General features: G+C 36.7%; 3 protein-coding genes and 1 long non-coding RNA gene across 5 annotated transcripts; 1 reads left to right on the top strand and 3 right to left on the bottom strand.

Moving 5' to 3' along the window:
- Nucleotides 1–1,228: 1,228 nt before the first annotated feature.
- On the top strand, nt 1,229–13,295 carry LOC124879598. The gene is made up of 3 exons (XR_007041058.1): nt 1,229–3,485; nt 11,704–11,774; nt 13,237–13,295. It is a non-coding gene; the product is annotated as an uncharacterized LOC124879598 (long non-coding RNA).
- clic1 (chloride intracellular channel 1) lies at nt 1,968–11,242 on the bottom strand. Of its 2 annotated transcripts, XM_047384275.1 has the most exons (7): nt 11,160–11,242; nt 10,854–10,917; nt 8,244–8,353; nt 7,965–8,090; nt 5,589–5,695; nt 5,174–5,355; nt 1,968–5,080 (listed from the first exon to the last, which is right to left on the bottom strand). In XM_047384275.1, the coding sequence occupies exons 2-7, from the start codon at nt 10,893–10,895 to the stop codon at nt 4,919–4,921; spliced, it is 729 nt and encodes a 242-aa protein (XP_047240231.1). In that variant the 5' UTR covers nt 10,896–10,917; nt 11,160–11,242; the 3' UTR covers nt 1,968–4,918. The 2 variants fall into 2 exon arrangements, with proteins under 2 accessions (XP_047240231.1, XP_047240233.1); XM_047384277.1 differs by lacking the exon at nt 11,160–11,242 and having other exon boundaries at nt 10,854–11,045.
- A 1,566-nt stretch (nt 13,296–14,861) lies between the features above and the next one.
- Nucleotides 14,862–18,481, bottom strand: LOC124879595 (sperm acrosome membrane-associated protein 4-like). The gene is made up of 3 exons (XM_047384279.1): nt 18,325–18,481; nt 15,813–15,923; nt 14,862–15,216 (listed from the first exon to the last, which is right to left on the bottom strand). The coding sequence occupies exons 1-3, from the start codon at nt 18,374–18,376 to the stop codon at nt 14,993–14,995; spliced, it is 387 nt and encodes a 128-aa protein (XP_047240235.1). The 5' UTR covers nt 18,377–18,481; the 3' UTR covers nt 14,862–14,992.
- Nucleotides 18,482–19,998: 1,517 nt separating this feature from the next.
- Nucleotides 19,999–22,695, bottom strand: LOC124879597 (sperm acrosome membrane-associated protein 4-like). Its single transcript, XM_047384281.1, has 3 exons — nt 22,239–22,695; nt 21,133–21,240; nt 19,999–20,833 (listed from the first exon to the last, which is right to left on the bottom strand). The coding sequence occupies exons 1-3, from the start codon at nt 22,288–22,290 to the stop codon at nt 20,610–20,612; spliced, it is 384 nt and encodes a 127-aa protein (XP_047240237.1). The 5' UTR covers nt 22,291–22,695; the 3' UTR covers nt 19,999–20,609.
- Nucleotides 22,696–23,119: the final 424 nt, after the last annotated feature.

The following is a 23,119-nucleotide window of genomic DNA, read 5'->3' on the forward strand; positions in this document are numbered from 1 at the left end:
GGTGAATCTCTACAGAAAAGTAGAAAAAAAAAATTACATGGCCTAATTTTAATCAAAACAGCAGCTATATTGAGGTGGTGTGAGTTAAAAAAACGTCAACTATGATTAAAAAAAAAAAAAATCCCACAAAACATGCAAATGTGCTTGTTTCAAATTTGACATGAGGCAAAAATAGGCAATATTAGACTGTGAAGGATTAGAACACCACAGCAAAGACTCTGGGATCGTTTCTATGAAACATTTCGTTGCCGGTTCATGCTTTTTAGGGGAGAAATACGGTTTATTCTCCTCCTTTTTCTTTAGTTTTATGCATAAACTTTTATGTTGCAAGACTGCTTTTAAACTGACTGATCATTGTCTACCTGTTAAATTACATTTTATGAAATGCCAATTGTACTTGACACAAGTTGGTAAAAATGGCAGAAATGAATTAAAATCCATTCATAAGAGTTTTTTAGGCTTGTTTTTCTTCAATGGTTGTGTTTTGATAAAACTGTGATTGTTTAAACCGAAAAATAAAACTATCTGGACGTGATATTTCGCTGTCTTGTGCACCCTAATGTGTGATGTCATTTACAGTACCGCCGTAATTATGTCAAAATGTGAATCCTCTTTTTACCTCCACTGTAGTGTTCATGGTGTTCTTTTGTCAATTTATTTGTCTAACCATTTTCTGCCAATATAAGCATCCTTTGCACTTACTTATTTCTCTAAGTGGTTAAAAACTATGTAGATTGATGAAGTTATAATTAAAAAAAAACAACCAAATATTAAAATTGAATTTTAAAATAATTGTATTTTTCCACAATTATGTCACCTTTTAAACCAAATTACTATCGGCGACCTCCTGCAGGTCAGATTTTTATTGCAGTAACATACTTCGTATAGTAGATAATGGGTAGATTATAGTAGATTACTTAAAATCATTATCTGTCAAAGCCTGTACAAAAATCCAGGAGTGTATGAAAAAACTCATAGCAAATAAAAACAAACACCAATTAATAGAAATCAGTAGCATAGATTCGCTAAACTGAGAGAATAGATTTTTCTAACAGTCTACGTTTTTATTTTTCCCTCACCATTTAACAGTCTCTATATTCTTCTTATGTAAATATTTCAATAAAATGATGCTCACAAAAAAAGCCAAAAAAAGGTCATGTTTTATTATGAAGATATTTTTATTGGAACATTATTAAAAGTAAAAAATATATTTCAGCTGTGAATTGGTTTTAGCGCCCATGGTGTTGCTTTGATCCTGTGAAGTTTTAAGTGCTGATGCTTTTTAACTTCATGATGCCGACGGCATTAAGACAAAGTGAAAAGCACAATATTGATAACAAAACGTGAACAAGAAAGCTAAACAATTATCTGACACATTTTATGTCCCTGTATTTGCTTCAAATATATATTAAGAAGAGAGTTTCTGCTAAACTTGGAAAAAAAAACACAAAAAATCTTCAACATTGAAATTATTCAGGCATAATCCCTTTAAACATTAGTCCATGTTAAAAAGTAGATCAAATCCACATCAGTTAAGTCAAGTAAAACATTCTGTAATCAAATCCTTTCTCCATAAATTCTTCATAAAAGAGGGGTTTATTGGAGTGAATTAATTTACAACTAATACAATCCAACTATGAGTACAGGATCTTCTAATTGCACTTCGGTTCTTTTTTGCAACACATTAAAAGGACTTAACATTCATACAGCCTCTGGAAATGTGAATCTTTTGGTGCCCTGAGGTTAACTTGACCTTTTACAACTCGACCTGGCAGGCCGTGTTATTAGTTCAAGTTCTTCCATTTTGATTTAGTTCAAGATTGTTTTACAGGTGCCGAGACTTTGAGGAGTAAAATAAACCAACAGACAAGAGTTATGTGCAAGTCTGACATCTCTTTGCATGAGAATAAGGCTGGCAATGGCATATTTATTACATGTTTTTTTGTTGTTGTTAAAAGAGCTCCACAAAAAAACTCAGATATAGAGCACTTGCTCTAAACTGATATTTTGGGGCTTAACTGCAAAAACACCACAGGGAAATATAATATATTTTCCGATAAAAATGGGAAAATTAATAGGATCCCATACAAGTATCCATAGTACAAGTTTTGTGTGACAGAATTTTTCAACTGCCATCCTTCCACAGATTTTGTTTATAGACTTGTTGGGTCATTTCTGATAAGAAAGTAATTCTAGCAACTTTAACAAGTTTTATTAAACTCTGTAAATGTGCACACTACTCAGTTGCGTATTCTTTGACATCAACAAGGTCAGGCCCAGCTCAAGGCATAAGCAAACTATGCAGCTGTCTACAGCTCCACACCAACAGGGGGGCCCCCAGAGTAGTTATATTGCAAAGATTCCTTATTAATTGTTTTCCATCAATATGACTATTTGAATAGAATGATCTTTTCTAAAATAGACAGTAAAACTCAGCTGGAAACGAAAAAATGTTTTAATTAGGCATGGGCTAGTATAAGATTCTGACATTATGATAACCTTTTACCACTTTTCCATTTTAATAAAAACAAATTAAAAATAAATGTAATGTATTACATAGCATAAATAATAAATACTTTACTTGTTTTACTTTATTACAAATCTTACTACTACTGCTAAAATTACTTTGAATATTGTTATAGCACTGATTTAGTTAGTTTGAGTTTATTCCATAACAAAACATAGGGAAGTGTAGTGACAGTGTTTTTAAAGGACACTATGATTTTCAACATAGTAACAAAATATTTTAAAGAGTTTAGCAAAATATTATAACAGCAAAATGTACTCGTACTCGTCGTCGTCTTCCGCTTTATCAGGGACCGGGTTGCGGGGGCAGCAGACTCAGCAGAGACGCTCAGATGTCCCTCTGTAAGTCTGTTGTACAATTAATTTATAGGATTTATTTTCTGCTTTAAAAATAAATAATATCTACCTCATTGGAAACTATCACAGTTTTCTAGATGAAAAATAGACAGCAGTTTTAGGTGAGAGTGGTGGCTAACTACTAAAAACAGTTTGTTCAAATAAAACAGTTAGCTAGCTCTGTAATTAAGTGACTTTTTATTTTAAATTTTATTATGCTTCATACAAGTAAGTGCAGCCGAAACATACCAAAATAATCTGCTTTTATTAAAAAGATTTTCATGTTTTCTATCGAATTTTCTCCTTTTTTAGTTGACAGACTTCAGCGTTCCCCTAACCTCGCTTCCATTAATGTAATTATTGATAAGAGGGCTTTAAAGAAGATCACCAACAAGCTCACTAATCTTAAATAATCCTTCATGCTTGCTGTGGGAGCGTAGAAAGGGGAAGCCCACGTCTATTGAAACAGTTTCCTGTTTTCTGTGCTGCTCCAGTCGGTGCTGTTTTCCTCTCTGGCGTGCACCATGATGAATACGAACGTTGCCTAAAAAACATGCATTACAGTGAAAACCTGTGTTTCCTCTTTGATAAAGTCTGTGGAAAACACCTGATGACTTTGCCAGGTAAGTCTTTGCTGGAATGCAAATATTACTTCCCTAACTGTGAAAAATTAAGAGGTCATTCGGGAAATGAGAGACTAACAAATCTTTATCTGGAAGGCACCTCATTGTCTGTTCAAATAATTGCGCAAAGAAAATTAAAGACAGTGAAATATGAAACATTGGTGTTTTTATGTTGAAGCTGTAATCAAACATTTAAAAAGATGTATTATTCTCTTGCTCCTTTGTACGAAGTATTTAAAAAGCAGAGTATGGATTTTTGTTTTGGTAGATGCTAGCTAGCTGATTAGGTGTGTTAGCTGCCCCAGCAGATAGCCAGAGGTTTACTATAATTTTCTCCAAAGGACTCTGTAACTCTTGTAGCTTATTACATTTTTTAAATAGCAGCAAAACCTGTTTTGTTTTTTATAATTTTTTTCTAGTAGGGAGTCTAAAAGCTGATATTGGCTGGCTAATTAGCCATGCTAGCTGCCCTAGTAGCTACCCTTTTGACCATCAATTCTACCCAAAGACACGATGACACTTGTTACATTAAAATATTTCTTTTAAAAACACTGTCACTGTTTTCTACTATAAAAATCTTACTTAAGGTAAATCTCCTTCTAAGCTAGAATTAACAAAGTATATGCAGGATGTCTTTTAAGCAGCTTATGTCAGATTTTTGTACTCTCTAAATAACCAAAAAGCTAAAACATAAAAAATAATGCTAAACCGGGTTTTATTCTCAAATTTTCTTCTGGTTTATATATCAAAATCAACTTAACAATAATTAACTATATTATTAGGTATGATATTTTTGCAGCAGTAGAAATAATTGTTTCTCTTTTGAATAAAAGTAATTAGATCATGTTATACATTTTTGTTTTAAGTGCCATAAAATGTTTTTACTCAAGGTTATCATACTGTTAGACTCTCATGCCAGCCTATGGTTTAAAGAAAAAACTGTTTTGCTAAGGTTAGCGGCAGGCATAGGTTTTAGGTGAGAGAGGGGGCCTCAAATTGTATTCTGCCCCAGGAACCCATAAAACCTTGAACCTGCTCTGAACTAAGATGAAAGTTAGATGAAGTAGGTAAATAAGAGTTAAACAGGGTTTTAGTCTAAAAAAAGGGTGTGTAGAAAAATACTAATCTTCCTGGAAGGAACATTTTTAAAATTTTCTGAAGTGGATTTCTTCCGGGACTGTCTACACTCTGCCCTCCTCTCCCTGTTAAAGTAAACCGATCCTGTTTGAAGTAAAGGAGAAGTACAAAGATGCACCTGTGGGTGGGTGTATTCTGTGAATGCTACGCCGCTCCTAATGGTATTAAAAGGTAAACAAAGCCTCAAGGAAACACCCAACGGCAGGGAAACTGAACCAGGTTGTTTGCAGAGTGGATATTTGCTTTACTGATGTCTGTGTAGATTTTGTTTTACTTTCACATGGTATATTCTCTTCCTACTTGAGAGCTTTAGCTACAGATGAATAAGCCATGTGGATCTCATCGTCAATCGGACAGGTGGAGCTAAACTCCTCCCTGGCATATGCTGAGTTCAGGTACCTCCAGACATTTGTCAGAGACTCAGGGATGGTGAACTTTCTGTACTTCAAACACACCACCTGCAGCAGGAGGGGGGTAAAAAAACAGCCGTTTGAGTGGCATGAATCAGGAAAACCACTGTGAGAATAAACCACGCACATTGAGAAGATTACCTTCATAATATGAAGCTTCGGCAGCAAGTTGCAGTCCGCCAGAGTGAGCTCTTGGCCATCCAGGAAGGGGCGTGATGAGGAAGTGACCTCATCAGAGCTATTCTCGTCGATCTCATCAGGAAGTGGGGAGCCAAGGTAGTCATCCAACTTCTTCAGAGCTTTCAGCAGGCCTTTCTCTAGATCTAAATGGAAACACAGACACTCAAAGCTACAGAGATCACTTTTAACAAAGAATAAAAGGGAAAAATAAGAGCAGGAGTAGTACGTGCACTGTTAACACTGATGCAGAGCAGTTAAGACTGTAATGTTATTAACAGACACTCCCTGTTGTTTTCTTTCAGGCGGAAATTAACAGTGATCTCAGCACGTTCGCTTTCCTTAAAAGACATCATCATTTTGAGCGGAACATGCTTACTGTCGTTAGTCTGAGGGTTTGAGTTCTTGATGTAAGCAGAGAATTTAGAGAAGACATCCACGCCTGCTGTGTTGGACTCTGGATTACGAGCAGCCAGACGGGGATATCTGAGAGACAGACAGATCATTATTTACTCATAAACAAAACATAAATGCCAAAACAAGATAAATAGTAGATAAAAAAGTCTAAAGATTATTAAAAACTTAGCTGCAACTGACAGTTTATAAGAAATCTTTTAAGTATTTGATATATAGACATAACAGAAACCGTTTTAAACCAGTCCTAATTTCTTAGATTTAGTTTCCAAGAATGTTAAACTTTCTTTTTTTAGTCTTACATTTTTAGTCTTAATCAATAGTTCTCGAGGGTCTCTGCTGATGTTTCAAAGATTTTCCTTGGTGTTTGGCTGTGTCTTTACTTATTTTCAGTCCAGTCCCTGTGGCTGACCATGACAACATAAAACAGTAACAGATCCAGGGCTAAACCGGTGCTGTTTCCACCACCAGAAGGACCACCTCTAGCACTAACAAACTGATTCCCTCTGAGCAACAAATGCATGACTTTGTTGGACCCAGGGGAAGCAGCACTTCATATTCACTTTAGCTACATAATGTTAGCCTCATAGCATAATTGCCTTTAGTCATATTTGCTAAAACATAAGTCCGTTGCATAAATATCATGCAGCTGGAGTTGACTTTTCATTTCGCAATTTATATCAGTTCGGCTTCAAAATCTACAGCTTTAGATTCAACAAATCAGAACAGATTCTTTAAAGCCCAGTTTTCAAACTTTGATACCATTCCTCTGGTTTTAATGTTGTTTGGCATCTAACCCAACTTTGATCGGGTTTAGTTTTAATACCACAAGTTCAATTTAAAACACTTATTCAAAAAAGCTCTAAAATGGCCCCTATTCAATTTTTAAATGGTCATTTCAGTTTAGCTTTTAAGCTGGTTTTATACCAGACTTTGTCCAAGTAAAAAAAAAAGTAGCCCTATGTCATAGCAGGTTTCTTATCGATCTTGTTTGAATTCATACTTCAGGACAATTTATCAAAAATGTCTACAGTCCACTAAAAGACTACTGTTAAGAAATGTTGTCATGTGACTCCAATATGTATTATCTACCAACAGGAGGTTACTTTAGCTTGATTAAAAGTACCCAGTTATCGGTATTAAAGGTGTACCAAGGGTTTGTAAAGCCAAACCAATTTGGTTTTGCCTTACTGCTCCATCATTTAAGGTCCTTTTAATGAGATGCCAGAGAAAGTGCTAGAGTGACCAGAGTTTTCTCTGGCTTTATAAAACATAATGCAGCTCTGGCCCTCCCCCACCTGTTTCTGCACACTTCTGGCCAGCTGGCTGAAAGACTACTACACTTTCTCTTTACTTTCAAGAAAAACAAATTCTACTGTTTACAGTTTTTTCCAAGTATAATATAATATAGGTATAATATTTCGGGGAATACCACTAAATTTGGAGTCTGTTTACTCTCTATTTTTGCCCATTTTAAAATACAAAACAAAGACTAAAAAATATAATAGATAACTTTATCATAACTGTAATAATCAATATATTACTTCAGCAGCAGCAGAAACAATAGTTGTTTTTTGTTTTAAATAAAAGTAATGAGACTATGTTATACATTATATACCATGATATTGTGGTATTTTTTGGATGCAAAGTTCTAAAGCAGAAATCAGAATCCCATACAGGCCAGTGCCTATTTGTAAAAATTAATTGCTTCAGATTGGGTTCAGAACCCAAATCAATTGAAATGGTGAGTATAATAAAAATGTTCAGAAAATAATTTACAATTAAACTGAAATATATGTGAGATTTAAGCCTTTATCAAGTATGTATCATCATAGTAAAACTAATGAACCATCAAGAGAAATAAACTGGTATAAAATGGTTTGTTTAGGGTTATAAAATACAAACAGAGGAGGACAAAATCCAAGACACAAATTGGGGAGAAGGTGAATTGACCTGGATCTCGATAATTTTCCAACCAACAAAGAAAAACAAAAAAACACACCCTACAGAGGATTGATCAGATACTGCACTGAGAATGAGTGAACAAACAGCGAAGGTCTAAAGAAAGCCTCTAAAAGATCTTCAGAAAGTCTAAAAATTATTCATCATTTTAAAAGATTAAAAAAAGGTCTATAAGAAGAATGACCTTAGACCTTTGCCCCTGATTCATCCAAAGAGTGTACATCTACCACCATATATGTCGAAAAGCAAACCAGAAGATTTAAAAAGCTAAAACGTTTTCAAAATCTCTCTAATATTTAATAATGATCATCTTAGATAATTTCAGCTCAAACAAGCAGAACAAAGATAGCTAAACAGAACAAGTGAAGGGAGCGGTTACTTCGGAGGGCAGAGAATTTCCTCGAGGAACTCCTCAATTTTGTTGGTGTCAGTTTTCACTTCGCTCGCATACAGCAGGAAAGGTGGCTGAGCTCCAGGAGCCAAATCCTTTAGGATGTCTGGTTTCCTGAGAGGAGGGACAGAGGAGTCCGAAAGAAAAAGAGAAAAGGGAACAAAAGTACACAATAAGTTTTTGACTTATTGCTCTGTTGTGTCAGCTGTAACCTGCAGCACTGCACAAGATCAAATAAAAACAAAGACAAATAAGGAGACTTTTCACCTCTTCATATCCACTGTGGTGACATCGAAGGTCACTCCTTTCAGCCACAGGACCATGAAGAGACGCTGGGAGAAGGGACAGTTGCCGATACTCTGACCATCACTTCCTGCCTGTAATACAAGACCGCGGAACAACATTTATTTTAGTTCATTAGTTTGTTTTAATAAGGACAAGTGTTTGGCATCAAGAAACACCAAACAGTAAAACAGGATTTACAAGGTTTAAAATGTGAATACAAAACAAAGTAATAACATAACAATAACAAATGCACCATTTCTTACTTTAATCACTTAACCCTCCTGGGAATTTTTTGTGTTTATTTTATTTTATGTTTGCATAATTTTGGCTGTGTTCATTTAGTATGTTTTGATGCAACATGTGCGTAACAACCCTAGAAGGAAAAGATCTTATAAAGATGCAGATTGAAAGGGGTCAGAGTGTGTCACTATCCACACTGAAATGAGTGCAGTAGCAACATGAGCTGTAACGCCACTCATTGGGGAAGAAGCCATTACACCAAAAGCAACATAAAATGCACTCAGGGGACAGAGACCATGACCACAAAATAAAAGGTATCATGATGAAGTGATATTATGAGGAAATATGGAAGCAACATCCCAAGACTTCAGCCAAGAAGTGAAAACTTGGGCCCAAATTGGTCTTGCAAATGGAGAGTGACCCTAAGTCTCCCGCAAATGTAGTTACAAAGTGAGCTGAGGACAACAAAGTGGTCATCCCGAAGCCCCAATCTCACTCTTACAGAGAACTTGTTGGCTGAACTGTAAAGGTATGTGTGAGAGCAAGGTGGTCTACAAACATGACTCAGTTACACCAGTTCTGTCAGCAGGAATGGGTCAAAATCCCAGCAAGATATTGTGAGAAGCTTGTGGAACGATACTCAAAATGTCTGAACTATGTAATACGGTTTAAAAGCCAAATCAAAGAACATGTTTCTAAACTACAAAATTTGAAGTCTTAAAATATACATCTAAGATGTTATTTGGCTCAATAGTAAACTTCTACATTTGATGAAAATAAAAAAATATATATACACTGACTCATCATTCTGGCATTTAACCAATAGTAATAATTCTTGTAGTCCCAACTGAACTAAAATGAAAAATGCTACATCAGATTTTTAAAAAATGGTTAGGTTCCTCTTAATAAAGCGTATGTAATTATCTGGTTTTAATTCTATTAGGCAGCGAGTAAACCTTTTTTCCTTGAAATTGATGTGTCAGACCAGGGGTCGGCAAGCTGTAGCTCCAGGGTGAAATGCGGCAAATTTGGCCCCTGGCTCTAAGAAAACCAAATAAGAAATGATTTTAATTATAAAGGCAATAAGAAATGGTGGTTTTAGCTGTTCTTCTGTATGTTTAATGTAACATCTGCACTTAATGTCTACAACAGAATGGCATCAATGTTTTTTTAGCTTCAAACTACAGGCTTCATATTTTTAATTGGGCTACCTATCTATCATATTTATGGAAGGGGCTTGCCTCATTCTACAAAATAAAAGTTTTTTTTCCACAGTAAAAGTTAAATCATTCATTTTGCTATAAAATCTGAAAATAAAATGTTTTTGTTTAATTTCATTATTTTTTTAAATAATACATTTTATTAAGGGCATATTTATGAAATCTATATTTCTCTAAACAAATGTTATTTTGTAGCAGCAGGAGTGGATCCCTGAATTGAAAAGGTAGCTGACCCCTGTGTCACGTCCAATTCAACAAAAGTCAAACTGTAATAGCTAAACAACTGGGTCAGAATATCTCCGTAATTGGAGCTTTTGTAGGATCTTTAAGGTCTTAAATAATCAGTATGAATCAAATGTGGTTCCAAGGAAACAACAGTGGAGAACTGTCCAATGTTCTCCTATAAAACAGAAGAGCTTCTGCAGGTTTATTTGATTGTTAACACACTATCAGGTGGATGGTCATAATGTTGTGTTTAATCAATGTATTCATAGAAACATTCATGATCCATAAGTACTTCTTCAACAAAAAGGAGTTTTTCATTTATAAAATAAAGCAAAATAAGTCAAAAGATTCGCTGCAAATAAAAACTGTGACATTTATTCTAATTAAACTTTAACAATATGTATCATATGGGATTTAAAGCCACTTTTATACACTAGACTTTGACCTGAAGTCAGTTTGAAAGGAGGAGTTCAGAAGGCCACTTCTTAAAATAGGATTTAGAGGAGTTACAACAGCATCTTTCACGCCTGTAGCGGAAAAAGTGTAGGGTGGTGCACATGTTGATACAGGAGTCATTATGCGAGAGGAAGATGAATACACCTCAATACAGCGCAGAAAAATGCGATTAGCCTCCCTGACCAACAGACTAAATATAGATAAAAACCTCGCGCCTGTTGTCTTAATGTGCATTTAATTAGATTACAAGGGTTTATAAACCGCGGTGAGTCAGCGGTGGTCATGAGTAACATGAAAACAAACACAGAAGGTCGCGTTAATCTGAGATAAAGAGAAAGATGCTATCAGGTTTGAATTCTAAGCAGAAATCTTTCTATAAACTCCCGTCTAACATCGTCGCCATCAACGCGTCACTTTCTGGTTGTTATTGGCTGTAATTGCTGTCGCTTACCTTCACAAAAAGTTCAAGTCTGGGCTGGTTTGCGTCGCTCATCTTCAACCCCCAAAATGAACACCTTTGCAAAAGCAGAAAGGAGAAAATGAGAATGATTAAAGTTTCAGTTTTGAAAATGAAGTGAAATGCAGCAGTGGAAAGGCGGGCAGCTCAGCCCACATCTTCCGCTCCAACAAATCCGACACAAACTGACTAGAACTCTGTGGCGTCCACATAAACAGCGGAAACGCCTGACAAAGCGATCATCTCCTGCAGAGAGCACGGAAAGTTAAACACAGAGAGCTCATTTTATTCAAATCTTACAGTGCTGAAAGTTTTTTTTTTTTTTTTATCCGCGCTGCAGTCGCTGATTTCCTCCTCCCAGTTCAGGGTCTGCACTGCTGCAACTACACAATCATCACCCTCATCATCATCATCATCATGAAAGCAGCGCCTCCATTTCCTGGTGCACAGCCCGTTAAAAAAAGTTGCATGAAGAAAGCGGCCCAAGAGGGAAATAATTAATGCATCGAGTTCAAAACGGGAAGTTCGCAAATTCACAAAAGGTTTTTGAAAAGGTTTCTGAGGTACTGGTTGATGTTTTGAGGAATTAGAGGTTAATGTTACACAGTAAAAAAAGGACCACCTTTACCATCTTGTGGTCGATTTTATCACTGGGTTTTCAATTTAAAATTACACTCAGGATTTTAAAACCTTTAAAAGTACAGTTTACGTCATATATGAGCAAAACAAAAGACCAAAACGGCGAAACTAATTTAATATTTTATTAAAACTGCTGTTTTCATTGTTCGAACACTCCCAAATAAATACATATATATAAATATTTTTCAATTCTCTCCATCTGCAGGACAGCTCATGCCAATGCATATCTTGGCGTGGCGGCTCCCCCTTGTGGTAGCCGAAGGCCCTACACTTCCGGTGAGACCTTCACGTACACACATGGCTATGGTTGTCATTAATTTAGGGCTTTTAATAATGGATTATAATTTTTTTAATTAATCAGCCTGAAGGATGACTGATTGTACAGCATACGATCTTAAGTATTTTAAACACATGTACTGGGTGCTCAAGTTGAATTACACTTTTTAAGCAAACATGCATCTGATCATCTGGCACAGTAATCTGTGTAAATTGGTACCACAAAAAGTGGTTGAACAAGTGTAAACCATCTGCGTTATTGTGACAAACCTTTGGCCACAACTGCATATTTTTCAGTGTGATAGATAACTAGAGAGCGACACTGAAACTCATTGTCGCTTTCTAGTGCTTATTTATCACTAATTCTCTTTGTTGAATAAAAGAGGCTTGACAATCTGAATCATATGTTTTGAGGTTCTTGATTTGCTGCAGTGTATTTTCCTTTATGGGAGTTCAAACTGAGATCCGGCGATCTCCAGGAGTTTGACGTTAAATACATTTAAATCATGAAGAGTAGTTTTTTTGGTTTTTTTTTTACTAAAAACTATAATCTGCCCTCATTTAAGGGAAAGTTTGTTCAAAGAATGGTGACAAACATGTTTTTTCACCAGTAGAAATAAAAGTTTCTGTCATCACAAAGAATATATGCTGATCTGTGGTGTTGCTGTGACCAGCCCAGCCCTGTTAGTGTGCTTGTAAAGCACCAGGGGGCATCATTGGTTTCAAGATAACTTGTAGACAGAGTGGTGCAACCTGATTTATCAGATGATCTGGAGGAAACAATAGACTGTATCTGGCAGCCATGAAGAGAACATACCACAAGCTTGGATCATACTGACCGAACAAGCCTTGCCCAGTCAGAGCACAAAGATTTATTGCGTTCCTTCAAAAAATTTGTACTTTAAACACCTTTTCACGAGTACATTTGAGGTTCAGGAAAAATGACTGGCTTATACTTTTAATTGGTATAACACAACTCAGTGAACTAAACTCGTACATGTTTTTTCCTATACTAAAATATTGATGCACTTGGTGATTATCTATCTCACAGTAAAGTGAAACTATTGAGTTTACCAAAGAACAGCCTAAACCGGCTCAGTTATGGTTGAGGTGCAAACACACCCTCCATTTCTACTACCTGTATGACCCCTTCTCTTTTCCAATGATTATAATCAGTCTGACAGAGAGAGGTATCTCAATCCTTGTGGTTTTTAGTATAACAATGACCATCAGTGGGACCCTTTGTGGAGTTCCTTGAGACGACATTGTTGTAAATAAGCGCCGTTTAACTAAATAATCTGAACTGAAACTATCTGTGTAGTTATGCTGCTATAGGCTTAGGCTGCTGGAGGACATAATGACCACTTTCACCCTCTTCGCTACATTCTCACACTACTCTCCAATTTTGCATTATTTGCTGTTATTTCAGCTTTTAACTTTGTTCTCTCTTTTCTCTTCCTAGAAGCTACACCTGGCCTGACTCTGTGTCTACCTGTGACACCTTTCTGGAGAGGGGAATCGTCCGAGCTTCTGCTGGTAACAACTTAATGCTCACCTTCTACAGATGATCCACATAGCCCTGTCTTTTAGTGTTTAACCCTTTCTCTCTCCTAGACATGGCTACTGACTGAGCTTTCACTATAACTAACTCTATATGCTCTCTTTCTGACTCTAACCTTGAAAACTGGCTCAGAGTTTATCTGTTCTTTCTTTCTAGGTGAAATGACTAAAGGAGCTACATCCATTAACATGTACTTTTCCTTCCCATAGAAAGTACTCCTGGATCAGTGCTTCTTTGTTCTTTTTGTGTCTCTGCTCTGTTCTCTCAAACCCCCAGTCGGTCGTGGCAGAAGGCCGCTCACACGGAGCCTGGTTCTGCTGGAGGTTTCTTCCTGTTAAAAGGGAGTTTTTCCTCTCCACTGTCACTCCATGCATGCTCAGTATGAGGGATTGCTGCAAAGTCAACACCAGTGACTGTCCACTGTCTCTACATGCTCATCCAGGAGGAGGGAATGCTGCAAGTCACTGACTGGATGCAATCTGCTGGGTCTCCTTAGATATAAAAACATTTTATCCAATTTGAATAAAAAGCTAACTCTGACTGCACTGTTCAATGGTTAGGATTAATTGCAATGTATGAACCTGACTTTTGTGAAGAGCCTTGAGACAACATGTGTTGTGAATTGGCGCTATATAAATAAACTGAATTGAATTGAATTGAACATCTATTTAGAGAGGATTTTCGAAAGTGTCACAATCCAAAAAATAAAAAGTCATAAATATATTATTTATGTTATTATTTTTGAATGTGTGAATTATTCAAAACATAATAAAATAATTCCATTCAAATAAAAAAAAAATCATATAATAGTTCAGTATTTAATATTTCATAGTTGCTGTGCTAGCATGCACAATAAAATGTATTTAAAATGTTTGCTCACCAAGCAGCCTGATTGGTTAGCCTTCATAGAAAGTCACTTTTAGACCAATTGCATTTAACCATAGCAGGGTTAGCTGCACTCACTGACCCTCCATATGGTTGATGCACAAAAAAGGTAATTAAAATTGGAAATAAATACATACATAGATGATCTCATTAATAAAAAAATCTTATTGTATATTGTCAGTATACACTTATTTCATTGTGCACTCCATGGTGAACAGGAGCTATGAAATTATTCAACAAATACTGAAACAATATTTGCCTTTAACGTATGATGAAGTCAAATTGTAATTTTTGTATTTTATTCAAAAAAATATCGATTCTTTAATTATACTACTTTAAATAAAAATTAGATCCATATATTATTAAAAAATATTTATTTATTGTATTTCAATAAAAAGTATTATTATAACTTGTAGAAGTTCTTTTTAAATTAATAATTCAGTAAGTGGATTGTGGATTTTATCTGTTTAACTTAAAATACTGTCTATTGTAAATATTAATTTTAAATATTGACATATTTCGATTTCTGTGATAGGATGTCAAAATCTCTATATATTCATATTTTGTCTGCCTTAAATTTCTGTTAGATCTTATTCAAAAATGCATTGGCTAAATGTGTAGAGAGAAAAGATTCAAAAACATTCATTTCAGAGATTTTATTAATTTTTACAATTATACATTCATTTTTAAGTGTCAAGAATGAATTATCGTATTAGAGGTTCAACATAATCACAGAGGCGTAGCTTGGAGCAACGATGGATATCATTTCTGACTACAATTCCCAGAAGCCCGACAGTAAAGACAGGACAGCAGCACCGAGGGCCACAGTCAGAGACAGCTGGACAGAAGTGGCTCCGTTGCACATGTCTTTGGTGCAGCATGAGAAGGTGCTGGTATAAGCAGCATTCAGGAGAGATCCAGTTAGCGTCAACCCGCACAGGTCCGAGTCTAGGCAGCCCCTGGTGTGCAGGGTCACAAATCCTGTGGCGTTGAACTCTGAAAATACCAGTAAATGATGTTAAAGAAGGGAAGAACTCTTAACAGCCACCTCTGCTAAAACTAGAACTGATTTTTGACAACCTATTTATTCATGCATAACTCCCTTAAGGTTCAAACATCTACATTTAGCAGCAATGACTTGCAGTAGTGCATTTTTTGTACAATTTCACCAGTCTAATTGTTGTGAAATGGGTTTTGGTTATTTTTTCTTTGCTTCAGTTCATTAAGATTTTCAGAAATTAATTTCTGCCTAGCTCTAATAAGGTCCCAGCACAGCATTTCAATCAGCATTTAGTTCTGGGTTTCAACTTAAATATTGCAATACTTCAACTGTTATTGGTCAGGGGTACTGATATGCCGTGTGATTATTTGTTTTATGCCCAAACATCTCTACATTGGCCTCGTCTGTCGTAAGGACAATGTTCAAAAAGGCTTGTAATTAACTCGGATGCAGCTTTACAAACCTCCTCTAAATAACTGGTTTAACTGCATAGTTCTTAGGCTGCTGGTAACGTTTGCAGTTCTCCTCTCAGTTAAGTAATCTAACATACTTAATCAATAGATTGTAACACTGTTTTCAAGTTTTTCCTTACTTGCTTCTCCAGAGTAACAGCTCTGAGTTGCGTCTTCACAGGTGACGTCACTCCCAAAGAAGCAGCTTCCAAATACACCGACAGAGCATTTACGGCAGTTCAGGCAGTTTGCTGTTCAGTGGATAAAACAAACCAAGTTAATGCTAATCTTATGAAGTCTTCTTCTGATTTCCATTTGAGAAATGATACATTTACTTTTGTTCTCCTCCTCACATATAAAGCCCTTAATGATCTAGCTCCATCATACATCAGAGATCTGATTGTTCCATATGTTCCTAACAGAGCACTTTGTTCTCAGACTGCAGGTTTACTGGTGGTTCCTAGAGTCTGTAGAAGTAGAATGGGAGGCAGATCCTTTAGTTATCAGGCTCCTCTCCTGTGGAACCAGCTCCCAGTTTTAGTCCGTGAGGCAGACACCCTGTCTACTTTTAAGGCTAGGCTTAAAATTTTCCTTTTTGATAAAGCTTATAGTTAGAGTGGCTTAGTTTATCAGAGAGGGAGCCTTCCTCCCTCCCTGTTGGTTGGAGTAAGGGGGAGTCTGGTTTAGCCTAAACCGGCTCAGTTATGGTTGAGGTGCAAACACACCCTCCATTTCTGCTACCTGTCTGACCCCTTCTCTATTCCACTGGTTATAATCAGACTGACAGAGAGAGGTATCCCAATCCTTGTAGTTTTTAGTATAACAAGGACCATCAGTGGGACCCTTTGTGAGGTGCCTTGAGATGACATTGTTGTAAATAAGCGCCGTTTAACTAAATAATCTGAACTGAAACTATCTGTGTAGTTATGCTGCTATAGACTTAGGCTGCTGGAGGACATAATGACCACTTTCACCCTCTTCGCTACATTCTCACACTACTCTCCAATTTTGCATTATTTGCTGTTATTTCAGTTTTTAACTTTGTTCTCTCTTTTCTCTTCCTAGAAGCTACACCTGGCCTGACTCTGTGTCTACCTGTGACACCTTTCTGGAGAGGGGCATCATCCAAGCTTCTGCTGGCAACAACTTAATGCTCACCCTCTACCGATGATCCACATAGCCCTGTCTTTTAGTGTTTAACCCTTTCTCTCTCCTAGACATGGCTACTGACTGAGCTTCTACTGTAACAAACTCTGTGCTCTCTTTCTGACTCTAACCTTGAAAACTGGCTCAGAGTTTATCTGTTCTTTCTTTCTAGATGAAACGACTAAAGGAGCTACATCCATTAACATTTACTTTTCCTTCCCATAGAAAGTACTCCTGAATCAGCGCTTCTGTGTTCTTTTTGTGTCTCTGCTCTGTTCTCTCAAACCCCCAGTCGGTCGTGGCAGATGGCTGCTCACATTGAGCCTGGTTCTGGTTCTGCTGGAGGTTTCTTCCTGTTAAAAGGGAGTTTTTCCTCTCCACTGTCGCTACATGCATGCTCAGTATGAGGGATTGCTGCAAAGTCAACGCCAGTGACTGTCCACTGTCTCTACATGCTCATCCAGGAGGAGTGAATGCTGCAAGTCTCTGAATGGATGCAATCTGCTGGGTTTCCTTAGACAGAAAAACATTTTATCCAATTTGAATAAATAACTGAATCTGACTGCACTGTTCAGTGGTTAGAATTAATTGGAATGTATGAACCTGACTGTTGTGAAGTGCCTTGAGACAACGTGTTGTGAATTGGCGCCATAAAAATAAAACTGAATTGAATTGAATTGTTGAAAAGGTTGCTGGAAATTTGGGTAATTTAAATATTTGTGTCCACATATTCAGTAATATTTCAACTAAAATAATTCAATTGATGGGAAATAGGTCAGCAAAGGCTCTTAGTTACTTTTTAACAATGAATGTCGTCAGTCTGGGCATATAAACAGGCAAAACCTTACTATAACCTTATTTTTTTCACTTTTAAATAATCTCTTGCTAACAGGCACTGTAAAAGGTTTATTTGATTGATAATTTTATTTAAGTGTCACGTCCATTCCGCCTGGGCTTATAAGATACTCCTCTTACAAAACAAGAAGGCCACAAGTTACATGCTCCACAAAAATGTCATTACATTTTTTAATTCAAGCAGGATATAACACTCCCCGTCTTCTTTCTCAGGCTTTACAAATATAAGCAACAAATGCAAAAACTTCCCAATCATACATCCACTTTAGAATTTTATCCTGAGAAAACCAAAACACACCCGCGTTACCTCTATTTATACCTTCAAATAAAAAATGCTTTAAATCTGAGTACAAAGGACGGGTCCAAATGTCCTTTGAATGCTTAAATTGTTTTGAAAATCTAGACTTTCGCAGATAAAAAAAAACATGAGTACACATCTTTTTATTGATCTCTGCCACAAAAAAAAAATCAATCACTTTTGCAGTAAAACCACTTTTGTTTCAGTTAATTTTGGAAATAAGCCATCAAAAACAAGCAGCAAAATTAGGTCAGAAGGAAATTTGACTCATTAAAAACAGTTTTGAAAAAAAATGGAAATAAAACTCAAACACAGAGGAATTTCTGTGTAATGAGAGATTAATATGAACTCACCAGCCACAATCAGGGCACTGAGGCCAATTACCGCTTTCCAGATGGTATTCATTGTTGTCAGGCTTGTTAAGGGGAACGTCTACAAACACAAAGAATTTACACGTTCAGATTCTTGGCTGTCTCAGTTCAAGTAAACTTAGGAGCGACTCAGGACAAGACTCAAGCAAAGAATGATCAATATGAAAGAGGTCCATCAGGTTTTGCTTCTTTAGCAAGTGTAAGGAGGAAGTTTGACCAAAAAAAAAAAAAAGCAGTTCTTTCAAAATACCTTGCCAGAAACTAAAAGTATCACATTTTCTTTTATTTGATCAATAAAAACTTGTGCAGTCTAAAGTTAATTCATGTTGTATATAAGAAGCTCAGAATACATTTACGGACTTCAAGATTGCAGCATACAAAAAAATTAAAAATGAAGTTATTGCACATACACATGATTGACACTGCTAAGACATTCGTCCTGGCTCTGATTCTGACCAGGAGTGCCGTATTTCTGCAAATGGCACTGGGATCACTGGGAGGAGCCAGTGATCCCAGTGATTTAACAGATACTTGAAAAATTTATTTCTACAAAAGTTACATATAGCAGCTTCAATCAAAAGCAAGATTGAGGACAACAAAAACAGCAGTGATACATGAACTGAAGAATACACTGCAGCCAAGGGTTCACATAGTCATTATTGGTATTATTGCCACCAAATAGCCATGTTTGATGAGATGTGATACCACCAGTGCCATCGTCTGTTTAATAGTTTTGACCCACATGCAGAGAGACACTCAGGACACAGGAGAAGAGTTTAGCAAGTTTATTTTTCTTTTAGTAGTGAATAATGGAACTGGAACCTGGGCTGGAAACCCCCAAACTGTAGAGAAATGAAGGGGTAAGTAACTTTGAAGTGCGCTTGGGAAGCAATAGAAAATGACTAAGTTCTTGGTTACTGGAGATGAAGATGAGTTTAGATGAGGGAGAATGATGTGGAACCTGGGAGAATGGTAATGCAGCTGCTGGGTCTGCGAATCAGTCCAAGGAGGTGGTGAGTTCTCAAGGGAAAGTTCAGGTGACGTCTTGACAGTTTGATTTTTACGTGTGTTACCTGGTGAGGTTTTCCAAAGCTGCATGTGAAGGTAATAGTTGGAGGGTGAACAGGGTTCGCTTACTGAAGGAGGTAGGCTTGAGCTCTCAGCTAGTACTTGAGCCAGGTAAGTTTCTTGAAGGATTTGAAGCCTTGACTGAGGCAGGATCCAAAGGTTGCAGGAGCTTTGAGGCTTGGACTTGGAAGTCACAGAGGAAGGAGCACACGAAGAGGTCAACCACTATGAACTTTGGCATGAACACAGAACTTAGAGCTTGGCCAGATGACGTTACCACAAAGGATAACACTCAGGCATTGGAATGCTGACAGCTCCACCTTCTTATACACCTCCAGATGGATGAAGATGAGGAACACCTGCTACCCTCCACACCGGAGGATCCTGGCCGCATCTAGTGGTGTGAGTAAGTGTAAGCAGCAGGCAAAAACAACACATGACAAAAACTCCAAGACTCCAACAACCAGAACAACTAAAAACCTTGAACACCAACTTTTTCTTTGTTTTCTTCTTCTTTTACTTATTCTCATGTGACAGCATTATAAAACAAATGCCATCTCAAAGTGAATAAATCCAACACATAGACAGTTTCAAATTCAGTTGCATATATTCCAGTTTATTTCCAGCTCCATTATAACACAGTGGAGTCAAATGACCATTTTAATGCCAATTGGGAAATAGTTTTATTTGCAAGGAAACACAGCTAATTGCATCAAGTCACTGACAACACAAAGGCCACTGCAAAACGATTTAAAGCCATTCCACACCAATACCGATATGATCAAAAACCATAAGATATGTTAAAAGGCAAGTCAAACAAGATGCACACAAACAATAATACATACATATCTGACCAGTCCAGATGTAAATATAGAAAGTCTGGAAAGAACCGAACATAATAAAACAGTGTAATGTCAAATTTCTATAAAGATTATTTCAATTTATTTAAGTACCAAAAGTAAACAACTGTCAAATTAGGGCAAATTAAAAAACAGGCAGGTCCAGTTCATTTCCAATTATATAGAATAATTGGACTAAAATAATACAGATTTTGTGGACTTCTGATTTGCTCTCTGCTGAAACTGGAGTATAAATTTTATTACTTAACATAAACTTAATTTAAAGGATGGAGGATTTGAAAAACAAATCTGAGAAAAAGCAAGTGAGAATTATTGAGCAAAGAGGCATCTCATGTTGGACTACAACTCCCAGAAACCCCACAGTGAGGACAGGAGGGCAACACTGAGGGCCACACTCAGAGACAGCTGGACAGAAGTAGCTCCGTTGCACAGGTCTGTGTCGCAGCATGAGAAGGTGCTGGTGTAAGTGGCACCGATGAGGGTTCCAGTAAGGGTTCTCCCACAGAAGCTGGAGAACAGGCAGCCTCGGCTGTGAAGAGTCGGCGACCCAGTGGCGTTAAACTCTGAAAGGACCCAAAAACAGTAATCAGTATGTTAAATAAGTATGGGATCTTTCTGTTACTAAGGGAACCAATACTGCTGGAAATCTACTGAATGGTTCATGTTTTCCTTCTATAATATATATTTTTTAATTATTAGAAAACTATGCTTCAATAATCCGACTTTAATTATTCTGGAAAATAATGGACACATAATTTAAACCTTTTTAATCTTTATAATCACTTGTTTTGAAGTATTGTAAAAGGCCTGACACAACATCTTTATTAAGAGAATGACCTTTCTCTCAGACATATCTCCTTACTTGCTTCTGAGGCGGCACAGCTCTCCTGCTCTGAACATGTGACGTCTTTCCCAAACAGGCAGTTCCCAAATACAGCGACAGGACACTGGCGGCACTGCAGGCATTGTGCTATTTCGAGGAAAGAAATACAGGATAAATATATTTGCTATGTGCATCTCATTACATTGTGTTTCCAATTCCAGACAGTTGTCAATGGCTCACCTATGATGATCATTTCATCAATGCTGAGTATGTAGACTTAACAAAGTCCTGGAGTTAATGACTGCTAATTACCTAATGACCTAAAGGGCTGCTTAGGTGACATTAGTCTGTTCATCATTCCTCGCGAACAAGGAAAGAAGAATTTAAAATACTTCTACACTCAAACATCACAGCAACGACCAATTAATAAACCTAATCAAAATTAAGCTACGCTCTGCAGAAGATTCACTCACCACAGCATGGTGAAAGCTTGAAACTGAAAATTAAACTAACACCTCAACTCACTATCTCATAGCTGCTTGAGCACTTGGAGATACTGGGAATTCCACACCACTGATCCATGCATATACACACACACTATACTATTCAAATGATGTTCCACTTCATTTCATCACATTTAGACCCAACTGCCATGGGTTTCTCAATATGATAACGTAGCAAGATGTCCATCCCTTCCTTGACCTTATCTGCATTCAGTTATTCAGTAAATCTTGGCTAAATATAAATGTCTATTAAAAATTCACTTAACTTTCACTTTACTTTAGCTAGATTTCATCCTTGGACATTCGAGATTTCATTTTGAAACACATACTTGGTTAAATGCTTCAAAAAATACATAAGCAAATGATTATTATAATTGTTTACCTTTAAATCGTGAATTGCAAACGTGTGCTTCAAATATACAAAAAAATACAGTTATTATCTAGAACTGAATTAATAAAAACATAATGAGAGCCTGATCATTGTTCCAATTAAAAATAATTAGCTTTGGCAACGACAGTAACCACTTGTTACCTTCAGGATGCGGACTGTCACTTTAGACCAACTTGAAAGCAAAACAGTGTTATAAATGTACTTGTAACCATTAAAATACATTTTTCAGTAAGATATAACATTTTTCTCACCTGTGGCAATCACAGCACTGAGGGTAATAACAGCTGTCCAGAAGTTATTCATGTTTGCAAATGAACAGAAAAGCTCTGGAAACACTAATTACTTAAACCTGCCTAGATTCTTGTTTGCCTCAGAGCAAATGAAGAGAAGCCACGCTTGGGAGGAATGGTGGAAATAAATCAGGTCTGCAGGGTTTTGTGTCACACAAAAATGAAAGGAGAAGTTTACCCCCCTCCATACTCCCATCTTCAATGAAAGTAAAACTCCCAGTCAGTCAACTTTTATTCAATCAACAAAGTACATGCAAACTAAAGTTAAATCCTGATCCAAATTATAATTTCATAATATGTTTATCACATAAACGTTTAGACAAACTAATGAATTACCTCTTAAATAGTTATTCAAAGTTTCCTACTTATACAAAAACTTTGCATATAAAGGAATAGTGTAATTTTTTGTTGTTCTTTCTAAAAGGTCAGCTGACTCCAAACAGCTGTGACGACAGCGCCCAGAGCTGCAGTGAGAGTGAGCTGGACAGATGTGGCTCCATTGCAGTAGTCGGTGTTGCAACAGTCCCTTGTCACGGTGTACCCGGCTGTCAGGAGGCTTCCGACCTCTGTGTAGTTGCAGAGAGCCTTGGACAGGCAGCCTCGCGTGTGGAGAATCATCATATTAGTGATGTTAAAGACTGAGGACAAAAAAAATAATAATAATAATAATAAAATAATGGAAAAAAGTATATTCCTCTTACAGATTACTACTGTTTTTGTTCTTTTGTTTGTTATACTTCAATGTTTGAGATTATTAAACATTTTATATCCAAGACCATAAATTAAAATGATTTAAATTATTAATGGAAAAAAGCTATCCAATGTGAAAACATAACTGCCCT

Source organism: Girardinichthys multiradiatus, chromosome 13 (assembly GCF_021462225.1).
Source record: "Girardinichthys multiradiatus isolate DD_20200921_A chromosome 13, DD_fGirMul_XY1, whole genome shotgun sequence".
In the NCBI taxonomy this organism is placed as follows: domain Eukaryota; kingdom Metazoa; phylum Chordata; class Actinopteri; order Cyprinodontiformes; family Goodeidae; genus Girardinichthys; species Girardinichthys multiradiatus.

Bases quoted from the DNA above. Each gene is read 5' to 3' on its own strand.
- clic1 (XM_047384275.1), bottom strand. From the start codon at position 10,895: ATGAGCGACGCAAACCAGCCCAGACTTGAACTTTTTGTGAAG. The intron at 5,696-7,964 runs GTAACCGCTCCC...TCTGTCTCTCAG, and splicing joins GAAATTCTCTGCCCTCCGAA to ATATCCCCGTCTGGCTGCTC. The intron at 5,356-5,588 runs GTAAGCATGTTC...GTTTCCATTTAG, and splicing joins AAACCCTCAGACTAACGACA to ATCTAGAGAAAGGCCTGCTG.
- LOC124879595 (XM_047384279.1), bottom strand. From the start codon at position 18,376: ATGAATACCATCTGGAAAGCGGTAATTGGCCTCAGTGCCCTGATTGTG. The intron at 15,924-18,324 runs GTGAGTTCATAT...TCCACTGAACAG, and splicing joins CAGTGCCCTGATTGTGGCTG to CAAACTGCCTGAACTGCCGT. The intron at 15,217-15,812 runs GTAAGGAAAAAC...TGGTATTTTCAG, and splicing joins CTGTTACTCTGGAGAAGCAA to AGTTCAACGCCACAGGATTT.
- LOC124879597 (XM_047384281.1), bottom strand. From the start codon at position 22,290: ATGAATAACTTCTGGACAGCTGTTATTACCCTCAGTGCTGTGATTGCC. The intron at 21,241-22,238 runs GTGAGAAAAATG...TCCTCGAAATAG, and splicing joins CAGTGCTGTGATTGCCACAG to CACAATGCCTGCAGTGCCGC. The intron at 20,834-21,132 runs GTAAGGAGATAT...GGGTCCTTTCAG, and splicing joins CTGTGCCGCCTCAGAAGCAA to AGTTTAACGCCACTGGGTCG.